The following is a 12,624-nucleotide window of genomic DNA, read 5'->3' on the forward strand; positions in this document are numbered from 1 at the left end:
TGATAGCATTTGAAATCTCAGATGGAGCTGATTTGGAATGACGATTTAACTGGATCTTTAAGGTACTTTTCAACTTGATTTAAGAGACTGAGTTTGCTGACAGAAAAATGGTACTGCCAAGCGAAATGTCTTATAAAAGAGATATCTTATGGAATATTACTTCTCTGAAACAGGATCTTGGCTCATTAATGCAGCTAATTAGAAAGCAAATGAGACTTTTTATGCCGAAAGCTAGCAAACTTTCCACACTACAGGAGCTGAGTGCTAAAGAGATTCTGGTGACGTATGTGGAATTAGAATGGAAAAGTGATCTGCTCTGAAACGAACAAAAGAAAACCAAATGGATCCTTATGGCTCAGTTACAAAACAAGACCGGAAATTAAGATTGAGTGAAGTCATGCTGAGAGGAGGAAACGGCGTTGAATTCTTCTTCCCGTTAACGAGAGGGCAGGCCACATTGAGAAGAGAGAAGGTGCACCCCAGCAGCAAATTAAGATGTGGAACTCCTTCAGGAAGAAGGACTCTTGACCTTTTCCCCTTTTTGTGGATAGCTGGATATGGAACTCTCAATAAGAACTGGCATGCGATTTTAAAAGGCAAAGTGTGAGGTCTGGGATACACTAAGTTGGTTTTCTCTGGTATAATATGGATACAGAAACTAAAGGAATCCAAAAGTTTTAAAATGTTGGGAAGGATTCCTGAGTTCTGGTTTCCTTGTGGGTAAACAAATATGGAATTATTAATAATGAATTGGTATGTGATTTTAAAAGACCAAGGAAGATCCTAAAGAAGGAAGGGTGTTGTTAAAATTTTAGTTAAACATACAGTCAATTTGGATCAAGGCTAAGGAGTGCAGACAACACATTTATTTTTACATAGCAGGAAACGGGAGCGACCTGCACTGAGCGGTGCCGAGCAGCAGGTTGTGGAACTAATGGTGCCACTGAGGGTGAGAATTACAGGGACTTTTTTCCATCCCACTAACTTTACTGAATCCCAACCTTAAACGTTTTATACATGCCGAGCGCTACTATATTCTGGGTCACCAGAGACATAATCACACCCAAACTAGTAGAGGCTCTCGGACTCTATACGAGTCCCTTGCAGTACCCCATCCAATTTGAGAAGATGGATGGAACGGTGATGAAGGGGGAGCCCTGCACAGAACAAACCCAAGGAGTGCCGGTAGGGATAGAAGACCACTTGGGACACAGAGATTTTTGTCACGGCCCCCTCATCATCTTTTGACATCGTCTTGGGAGTGGGGTGGCTGACTAAACATGAGCCTAACATCAGATGGGGGGACCAAATCATAGACTTTAGAGATGCGGTGTGCGAGCCCCACAGATGGAACGAGGGGTGGGCCCCGAACCCTCCCTAAACGAGAAACTATGCCTCACCATAGAGGAAGTGAAATCGATTCCGAAGGAGTATTAAGACTTAAAACAAGTGTTTAGTGAAAAAGAAGCTAACGAGCTCCCCCCACCACACTGTGACACTGACTGTGCCATAGAATTAATACCAGGGCACAGCCTCCCCAGAGCAAAAATATACTCCATGGGGTGGGCCAAAAAGGCAGAGCTTTGCAAGTTCTCAGATAAGAACCTAAAACGTGGTTTCATCCAGCCAGCCACCGCCCCCCACGCTGCCCCAGTGCTCTTTAGGAAGAAAAAAGACGGGGCTGAGGCTATGCACGGATTTTACGGGGATTAACGCGATTTTGGTGCCCAATGCATACCCCATACCCCTCATAAAAGACCTACTAAGCACAGTGTCAGAGAGAAAGATTTTTACCAAGCTGGATCTGCGGGATGCCTATTTCTAGGTGCGCATAAAAGAGGGGGATGAATGAAAAATGGCGTTTAACACACCGACGGGGCATTCTGAATACTTAGTCATACCATTCGGCTTACAGGGGGCCCCCAGGGTCTTCATGAACTTCATAAATGAAGTGCTGCGGAAGTATTTGTACTGCGGAGTAGTGGTGTACCTGGATGATATAATTATTTATTCAAAAGACCTCTCCTTGCATGTGAGATTAGTGAGGGAGGTGTTGGCAACCCTCTATGAGAACCAACTGTATGCGAAACTATCCAAGTGTGAGTTCCATAAGACGGAACTGGATTACCTGGGCTACAGAGTGTTGGGGCGATGGACCCAGCTAAAATAAAAGCCGTGCTTGATTGAGAACCCCCGAGGACACGTAGACGGCTCCAATCTTTCATCGGATTTGCAAATTTTTATCATAATTTTATACAGGGGTTTGCCCATACAATGCTCCTTAAAACAAAAGGGAAAGGTCCTGAGGCCAAACGGCTGGGAGCCAAACTGAAATGGACAGAAAGTTGCCAAGAGGCGTTCACTAAATTAAAGAGACTGTTCACCAGTAAACCCATACTGATCCACCCCAATGAATTAAAACGCTTTGTGGTTCAATGCGACGCCAGCGTTGTCGCTGTGGGGGCAATTTTAATGCAACCAGATGAGGGGGGGCTAAAGCCCTGCGCTTACATCTCCAAACATTTTTCGCAAGACCAAAGGAACCGGTCGGTGTTGGACAAAGAGGCATTTGCTGTAACGTTCGTGTTAAAGTCATAGAGATCTCAAAGAAGCAAGAGTCCCGTTTGAGATATGGACAGACCATAAAAATTTGGAGGCCCTAAAAGGGCTTTGGAAACTAACTGAGAAGCAAATCCGGTGGGCGGGGTTCTTCACCAAATTTGATTTCAAGCTAAAACACATACCTGGGTCTAAGAACTTTTTAGTGGACGCTTTATCACACCTTCCCCAGCACAACTGCCAAAGAGAGGAGGTGATTGATTTGTTAAACTCCCCCAGCCAATTGGGGGGAGCTGTGATCAACCGCTCGCAGTCAAAGTGCAAAGAGACCGAAGAGCAATGGGGGGGAGAAGCTGAGTAAAGAGGTAGAAAAGGAAGGAGATGCAAAACCGGAGGGGGTGAGAGGAGGGGAGGGAGGCTTTTGGTAGAAGGACAATAAATGTTACGTACCAGAGAGCCTCAGAAAAGAAATACTGCAATCCTGCCATGACAACAAGATAGCCGGGCATTTTGGGTGTGTCAAAACCCTGCACCTTGTGAACAGACAATTTTGGTGGCCCATTATGAAAAGTGACATATCTGAGTATGTGGCCTCCTGCCAATTTGTCTAATGGCGAAATGGTGAGGGGGAAAACCACCGGGATTATTACAACCACTAGAGACAGAAGCCCGACCCTGGTCAGTAGTGTCGCTGGACTATCATGGAACTCCCTCCTTCCCAGGGAAAAACCAAAATTCTTGTAGTAGTGGACATCTTTTCTAAACAAGCGTGCTTTATCCCATGCTCCCAAATACCGACGGCTAAGAAACTAGCTCAATTATTCTTTCAACACGTGGTGAAATTACATTCCTTCCCAGATAAATTGATTAGTGACAGAGGAGTATAATTTGTTGCCAACTTCTGGTGGGAGTTCTGTAAATTAACCGGTATTGAGCAGGGACTGGGCTCCGCGTATCACCCTCAGACGGACGGACAGACTGAGAGGGTGAATGCGCTGCTAGAACAATATTTCAAGTGCTTTGTGAACTATCAGCAGTCGAATTGGGCAGAGTTGCTCCCTTTTGCAGAATATGGTTATAATAACAGCATGCATAGTGCCACCAAATCTTCCCCCTTCCTGGTGCTGAATGGCTATGAAGGGAAGCCCTTTCCTCAATTGCCAGGAGGACTGACAGCAGAAAGCCCATCCACCTTTGAGCAATGGTGGGGGAAACTGGGGAAAGCTTGGCGCAACATCCAGGAAAATTTGGAACTGGCCAAAGAGACATACAAAAAGCATTACGATAAGCATCACTCACCAGCTTGGGATTTTAAAGTGGGAGATACAGTGTTTCTATCCACCAAGAGCTTGCCATTACCACAAACGTCTGAAAAACTGGCCTACAAGTTTTTGGGACCATTTCATATAAAACGTGTAATCAATAAAGAGACTGTAGAACTAGAATTGCCAAAATTGTTTAGTAAGATACACCCAATCTTTCATTGCAGCTCACTTTGAAAAGACTCTGGAACGATGCCCTAGCACCCTAGGCCAAAAGCTTCGGATCCTATCCCGGCGGGAGATCAGAATCATCATGAAGAAATCTTAGATGCTAAGCTGAAGCGGGGTGTGTTGTACTTTCTGATTAGGTGGTAACATTTCTCAACGGCCCACAACAAATGGATAATAAGTTCAAATGTGAGAGCCCCAGCATTAATTTAAAAAATTCTATGCTAAATATCCTTCAAAGCCCAGGAAGGGGGCTTAGGGGGGCAGTATGTCAAGTGCGCTCATTTCTGGACCACATTTTACTATGTAGAGAGCATGTCATCAGCTCACCAGCTCTCCCCCACTATTTACAACCTAGAGGGCACGTAGCGAAAACATCTGGCCCTGGGATGTTTATAGTAGAGGCTGGCCGCTGGTACCTCCAAGCCGCCTCCCCCCCCCCCGGTTTCACTCAGGCAACCCTTATCTCTTCACAGAGAAGTGTGAAAAGGTTTGATATTTTCAATAGCCTAAGATTCCTTAGTAGTTAAATAGATAGTTGCTTAGTAACCTTTGAACCCGTGACTCAAGTATGCATCTGTAATATAACCTTTGATGATATCCTATATAGCAACTGTGTAACTGTTTGTACCCCATTACTCCCAAGGCTTGTGTCCTTGGTAAAGCTCCTGAGTTTTTTACAATAAACCTATCTTTTGATTCAAAGCAAAAGGACTCTGTTATTGGGAAATATTGGAGCTTGACACCATGTTTCAAGATGCTGGTTCTGATTTATAAACTCTTACAACTTGGCTCCCACATATTATAGAAACATTATTCTCCCTTGTGGTCCAATGTAATCATTATAATCACTTAATAGCACCTTTTCCCATACCACTCATACATAAATATCCCTACTGAAGAGCTTTCTCAAAGAGTGACCATTTGGCTATCATCAGAGACTAAGCATTAGCGTTTTTTTGTAAATTCTGCAGCACTGGGCTATGTGTCTTTTTAAACTTCAAGACAAGCAGCATTTTTGGACTCCGCATACATGTGTGAGCTTTTCTGCTGAGAGTATATTTACTAGGTGGCAGCATTATTACTTGCTAATTGGAAAGATTTCATGTGAAATATTTGAGTCAGCGAATCAGATCTGCTAAGTCATAAAAGTAATTACAATGATCACAGAATATGCAATCAGTGTCACAGAAAGATAAAATAGGGGAAGATATTTCGTTTACTGCTTCATTATAAAATTGAGCATTCTGAAGAAACACTTTAAGAGAAGCAGAGGGAGCTGAGCACTTCACTTAATCCGGCCCAATATGCAAACATTTTGAAAATTATTAGAGGCTGAAAACAAAGTATTGGTTTATGTTTATATATTTCATATGCAAATTATTTTCCCATGTAAAATGTATATTGAGAAATGCTAAAAGGCATAAAATATGCAAGACATTTTTTTCTATGAAAAGTGTGTTCTGTGAATAATATTCTTTTTTAACGAGAATTTATTCACACTGCTGTAGGACTTATTTTCTTACATACCTGATTATTTTGCAGTTTCAGGAATGAAAGTATTGAAATAACATAAAAAGTCATGACTCATGTCTAAATTATATCCTTGATATACTAGTCTACAACTCATCTTTATTTAACTGACCCCTGTTTGACGGGTTGCAGTTAAGAGATACTGAGTTTGGTGCTACTAATCTTGGTGGAATTTACATACAACTGTGAATCATAAACTAAGTTCATATGTTAAAAAATCATACAGAAATTGCCCACAGCAGGATACAATGTATTAGTTTGGGAAATGTAATTTTAAATATCATAACCATGAGCAAAACGAAAATTTTTAAAGTATTTGACCATTTATGTGTTTTAAAAATCTGATATGCTCCCAGTTTTGTAGAAGCTAGGAGCGAAGGATTTATTTTCAACAAGAAAATGGATATATAGGCAAAAATGTCTGAATACTTGCCACTTGCTTCTCTCTTCCCAGCAAGTGCTTTTTGTGAACTGAAGTCACTTCAGGTATTGGAGACTGGATTGAGAGAAAATTACCCAGGAATGAAGCTCCATCCAGGGTGGTGGTATAGTACCTCCTTTTGCTGTTACAATCAGATCTTAATTTTACTTTTGATGACTGAGGAATGTCTGTGTTTGGTGCTGAGGTGCAAAAATGTGGACCCAGATTATTTGGATTTTCCATTATTTTTGTTTCCATTATGTCTGCTCTTTCTAGTTTGTCCAAAAGCTCAGATTTTTCCCCACTAAAATTTTTACTATATCCCAGCTGGAAGATAATGAAAGCTTCTTCTCATGCTTTACATAAAGCTTAACATTTCTAAGCTCCACTTTAAAATATTTGTTGATCACTTCCTTTCTAATGTCCCTGTACACCATTTTTGTCAAACTCACACACATTAGCTCCCTGTGTCTTCTCCCATTTCCATTGTTTTCAACAAGCTGATTCTCCTCTGTCTTTAAATTTATTATTCAGAGATTGCATTTAAAAACCTGTTCCTAAAACACCAAGCCTCACCTGACTAGCCTCCATCCTGCCTTTTGATATTCTCATTCCCATTTCTACTCTTAACTGTCTATCCCTGATTTCATTTCTACTCATCACTTCCTGATCTCTTCCCACAATCTCCTGTTGCCAGTACAGAGAAGTCTGAATGGTACAGACCCTTTTGATCTGTGTTCTATTCACTGGCTAATGCACAGTATTGCTCAGTGAGAAAAAATTCAAAAATACAAAGAAAAAAGCATACAAACATTCAGTTTTGGACTCTACTACTTCGGAACACAAAGGAACTACTTTTTTTTAATACTTTACCATGTAAAAAACATAAAAAGGAACCACATTAGAAGAACTGTAGTCTAAAACCCACTTCCCTGACATGCTTAACCTCTGCATACAGGGAATATGTTATGTAAATGAATATTAAACTATGCCGGGGGTGGCCAACAGTAACTTTCCAGATGTTTTTTGCCTACAACTCCCATCAGCCCCAGCCACTGGCCATGCTGGCTGGGGCTGATGGGAGTTGTAGGCAAAAAAAACATCTGGAGAGCTACTGTTGGTCACCCCTGAACTATGCAACTTCCTACCAGTATTCTGAAGTGTACTATACAAGAAAGACTATACCAGATCTTTTTTTCCTGTGCATATAAAATGTATATAGATGTTTAGAATTAACAGCGTTTTTAAAAAAAAAACTATAATAAAATAAATTGTGGTGTACTGTTTCCTATTGAAGAGCTGTATGCAGTTATCTTCCTTGACCTGCATCTCCCAGTCCTCATCCTATTTGAATACAATGTGAGGCTGGCTGGAGAGTGGAGGTGAGAGCTATAATATGTGAATTTGTTTACAGGAACTAATTGGTATTACTCTGTACACTGTACAATAAGCTTTTTTAAAGGCAGGAATTTGTAAATGAGATTATCTGTCCTATGGCTCCGCATAATAACTACAAAAACCATTAAAAACCCCTGCAGAGGTTCATACATACCTTAGAAGTATCATCTCCCTCATCTTCATGAACTGAACTGGATGGTGAGGGAGTTGCAGACTTGCTTCCAGGAGGAGATGGAGAATTGTGGGGAACATTGTTTCCACCCATATTCAAACCAAGTTGAGCACTTAGTTGTGATTGGTTAATAGTAGTCAGCTGACCATGCTGCATCATTCCCGGCTGCCTAATATCACTAGGCTGAACTCTTGATCTCATTGCTGCCATTTGGGGATGGGAACTATATTGAGCTCCTTCTGTATTCCGTAAATCTTGCATCTAAAAAGAGGAAACAGGAATGTGATTGTGCCTCATTATTACACCAAACCTGAGAATGCATTGTCTCATTAGTACTTGGCAAGTTCTAAACTTAAAACAGGAGTGCACCATGTAAGAAAAATGTGTATGAGTTCAGTGCTAAGGAACCAAGACGATTTCTAACTAATATCAATTTTCTTATTGTGTTTTTATCTCTCTGTTTCTGGATTTTTTAAAATGAGCTTTAATTGCATCATTAGATCTGAATCTTATCATTTCTAAACCAATATGGTTCCAGACAGTGTCTATGGAATTCTAGTAGATGGGTCTGTAATGCTGAGGCTAGGTGGGTCTGTAATCCTAATATACCTTGAACTGTCTGAGGAACTTTCCATATGGAGGAAACAGTGAGCTATTAATGGACTGATAACATGACTATACAATTCATTTACTGAAATCACCATAAATGAATGGGAAGAGCTCTAAAGTTGGAGGCTGAACAAATTTAAACCATTGAGTTATCTGGGTCACTTCAATTTAGCCTTAATGAGACTCCTGATGTTAACTCAAACAATGAATCCAAAGTTTGCTAAAATGTGAATGAACATTGCAGAACATGACTTTTCCAGAACCCAAATAGACTATACATGAATATCTCATGTCCAATAGGATACTGTTGGGGGGGCATGTGATAGAATTTGATAGAATTTTCCCTCTCATCAGTGATAGAATTTTCCCTCTCGTTCTTGCTGTTGGAGTGCCATCAGACAACACCTACTGGCAACCCTATCTCCTTCTAAGTAAAATATAAAATTTCTAAAAAAGAGCAGCTCAAATGCAAACTTTATTTAGATAACTGCGCAGGTTTTAAAATGACTGATCTAACTGAGGGTGGGGAACAGACCCTGAAAATAGAATATGCCTTCCTCTGTAAGCAAATATCTAAATATCATGGGGTTTTGGAATTTTTATTTATTTATTTAAAATTATATCCCAAATTTTCTCTTGCTTTACGATTCTCCCCCCCCCCCCCCGGCATCAGTCCAGCTGACTTATGGCAACTCATAGAATTTTCAAGGCAAGAAATGTTCAGAGGTAGTTTGCCATCGCTGGCCTCTCTGAAGTAACCTTGGTATTCCTTAGTGGTCTGCTTCTTTCAGTTATCAGAGACTGTTAAATAAAATATTGAAAGTGCGCTATATTTTAAGCATATTTTATATAATTTTTAAAAAAATCTTTAATTGTTTTTGTCTGTGTCCTTTATAAAGTTTATGTCTCCGCTATCTGGCATTACATTATATAACACACATGTCCTGTCCCGAAAAGGTCTCATTTATGACAGATCTGGCCCTTATAACAAATGAGTTTGACACCCCTGCTTTAAAGGATATTTGCCTTTTAAATCCTCTCAAAAGTCCTGGCAGATAGGCAGAGCTTGCAGCACTTCCTGAAAATCTCCAGGGAGGGCCCCCACTCATCTCTCCAGGAAGCCCATTCCACATAAGTGGAGCCATGATGGAAAAGTCCCAGGCTGTGGCTGATGCCAAACAAGCCACTCAAAGTGGTGGGATAGTCAACAGATGGCTGTCTGATGACTGTAGTTGGCACATAGGGACATATTGAAGGAAACAGTCGTTCACATATGTAGGTACCAGATTGTGAAGGGCTTTAAAGGTCATAGCCAGCACCCTGAATTGAACTCAGAACCAGACGTGCAGTCATGTAGGTGCTTCAGAATGGGCAACACATTTCCCAGCAGTTAGCTCCTAACAGAAGTCAGGCTACCACATTCTGGACCAATTGTTGTTTCCAGGTTTTCTTCAAGGTCAGTCCAACATAGAACATGTTGCAATAATCCAACTGTAAGGTTACAGAAGCATGGATCAGCATGGCCATATAAGCTAAGTATAGGTAATGAGAAAACCGGCAAATCAAACGCAGCTGATAGAAGGTACTCCTGGCTACCGTGTCAACCTGCTTTTCAAACAGCAAGGCAGGGGCCATGAGCACCTCCAAGCTCTTGCTCTGAAAAAGCCAACATTACTCCATCTGGGACAAGTGGCTATAGTCTTTCTAGAATATCAGCTTTTCTGTCCATCATTACCTAGGACTTTGCTGGATTCAGCTTGAGCTTGAGCTGGATGACATTCTACTGATGCAATGGCAGCAGAGAAGAAAGTTTTATTTGACGCCATCACTACCACCTGAAAGGTCTGCAAATAGGCGTTATGACATTCTCTGTCCAGACTTGTCCTGGCTGGCGTACATTTTGTATCTTTTGAGGCCAGGCAATGCACTGCAGCTTATTCAGCCCCCACCCAGCCAAGCGACCAATCGGCCACGTTAGGCTGGGGGTCGTCTATTGCCTCCCCGGAAGGAGGAGACAGTGGACTCTTCTTCTTGTAGGCGGGGGCGTGGGTGGCCTTATAAGGCCGGCCCCGCCTCCTGTTGCGCAGTTGGAATCGCGCTCTTGGCCCGATCAGCCGCACATCAGCTGTGCGGTCTGTAGGCCCTGAGAGCGTATAGGTTTTTTCGGTGTGTTTTACACGCCAGGGAGCAGTACGTGCCTGGGCAGCGGTGCAAGGAGCCGCGGCCCAGCTGATCCCCCCCTCCCGTGGGGGTTAGCTTCGGTGGTGTAGTGGAGAAGAGGCACGCGGGCTCGTCAAAAGGTTTGCCGGACCAGTGGCTGCTGGTCCAAAGGGTCCCGGACAGGCTGCGGATCTGGGGTGGAACCTCTGCTTGGCATGCAGGAGCCCTGGGTTCTGTACCGTGCATCTATAGTCAAGGGGACTTTGGCCGTGCTCGCCGGGGCAGCGGCGAGAGGAGCCGCGGCCCAGCTGATTCCCCCCCGCGGAGGCCAGCTTTGGCTGCGTAGCAGGGGAGAAGAAGAAGAAGAAGATATTGGATTTATATCCCGCCCTCCACTCCGAAGAGTCTCAGAGCGGCTCACAATCTCCTTTAACTTCCTCCCCCACAACAGACACCCTGTGAGGTGGGTGGGGCTGGAGAGGGCTCTCACAACAGCTGCCCTTTCAAGGACAACCTCTGCCAGAGCTATGGCTGATCCAAGGCCATCCCAGCACGTGCAAGTGGAGGAGTGGGGAATCAAACTCGGTTCTCCCAGATAAGAGTCCGCACACTTAACCACTACACCAAACTTGCGGTGCGTGGCAGAGGCGCGTTGGAAAGGTTTGCCGGACCAGTGGCTGCTGGTGCGGAAGGTCCCGGACAGGCTGTGGCTCTGGAGTGGGTCCTCTGCTTGGCATGCAGAGGGCCCCGGGTTTTGTCCCGTGTATCTTCAGTTAAAGGGGACTTTGGGCTGGGGACATGGGGAGTCGCTGCCAGTCTAAAAGGGGGAGCCTTTAATTCATCCCCCAACTCACATTAGGCCTTACCCAGACGGCCAATGGTGAGTCTGGGTATGGACTTTGATCAAAATGTTTTTTTCTGGATGGTCCGGGCTGGCCTGGTTTCACCAGGTCTCGGAGGTTGAGCAGGGTGGTCCCTGTTGGTTGCTCGGATGGGAGAACACCAAGGAAGTTCACGGCCGCTATGCTGAGGCAGGAGTGGCAAACCACATTTATATTAAGGTTGAAAGGGTTTTTGGGTGTAGGCATAGTTGGTCAGAGCCCCCCCCCCCCGTTTGCACCTTTTTTATTGTGCTCGCTCGGCATTTATCAGGGGGCTTGTGCCATTTTGCCTGTAGGTTTAGCATTACATGGGGCCTGAGATAGGACACAGGGCCGCCCATGTGGGCGGTGGCCCATCCACATATTCAACATGGCCTAGTAGTAGAGCATCTGCGTGGTAAGCTGAGGGTCTGCCCTGCCTGATGGCCCAGGAGGGCTTAGTCTGTTGGATCTCAGTAGGTGAGTTGGTTGTCTCTGGCACCTCCTTGGAACACCAGGTTTGGGAGGGCGGCGGCAGGTTTTATTCCGCCGCCGCGCTGTATATTCTCCAGGCCCCCTATAGGGGTTAGTTCCCAGGGGTCACCATGACTTCCAGATGCATAAACACTTTTATACTTTAAACCCCTGGCTTATCCAAAAAAGGGTCCATGCAAATAGGTATGGAATACATCAGCCTGAGACCCGGAGAGCCACTGCCAGTCTGGGTAGACATTACTGATTTTGATGGACCAAGGGTCTGATTCAGTATATGGCAGCTTCATAGGTTCATATGTTTAGGGCCTTTAGTGATGACATCGAATCAGTTCAGCGGTTCTCGTCCTTTTTCTTGGCACCCGAGTTCAGGGTGTTGGCAGGCGTAGCATGGGGGTCGCCAGGCCTTTGGTGGTTGGGAGCGCCCCCGTGGGGTTGGCAGATAACCGCCCCCCCACCTTGGTAGCCTGTGTGGGCTGTGCAACAGTGTGGGGGTTGGGGGATTCCTCCTCTCCCCCCCCGTCCCTTATAGCGCAGTGGCTTTTCATGCGCTACACTTCGGGGAGCTGTCTATGCCACTGGGTGATCATCTTACCATGGCTAGGGAGAACAATTTAAAAGGAAAATACGTAGAGGTTTTCAGCCTTTTACACAGAAAATTGGAAAAGAAGTCCAAAGGGGAGCGGGATGAAAAGGACAAAGAAGTTGAAGCGGAAAAAGGTTGATAGGTCATGGTTGAAATGGCTATCGGGATTCTTTATTTATGCAGGGGTTATTGACAGGGCCCAGCCATGGATGGTCACCCCCTCCCCTTCTTCAGTATTGTGATTTTATCCTGCATTTAGCAGGATTTTCTTGGGGGCGTGGCTGCAGTATAATGAGCAATTCCTTATGCGAGTGGCTGTTAATCCTGGTCTCTCGCGGGACCGG

At 44.1% G+C, this 12,624-nt stretch overlaps 1 protein-coding gene across 1 annotated transcript in view; it reads right to left on the reverse strand.

Moving 5' to 3' along the window:
* The window catches only part of TOX (thymocyte selection associated high mobility group box), a 417,402-nt gene that overhangs the window by 70,295 nt on the left and 334,483 nt on the right, over positions 1–12,624 (reverse strand). Inside the window, exon 4 of the mRNA XM_060243743.1 lies at positions 7,556–7,834. Within this exon, the coding sequence (XP_060099726.1) occupies positions 7,556–7,834 (279 nt within the window). The remainder of the gene's footprint in view (positions 1–7,555; positions 7,835–12,624) is intronic.

Source organism: Heteronotia binoei, chromosome 7, assembly GCF_032191835.1.
Source record: "Heteronotia binoei isolate CCM8104 ecotype False Entrance Well chromosome 7, APGP_CSIRO_Hbin_v1, whole genome shotgun sequence".
Lineage (NCBI taxonomy): Eukaryota > Metazoa > Chordata > Lepidosauria > Squamata > Gekkonidae > Heteronotia > Heteronotia binoei.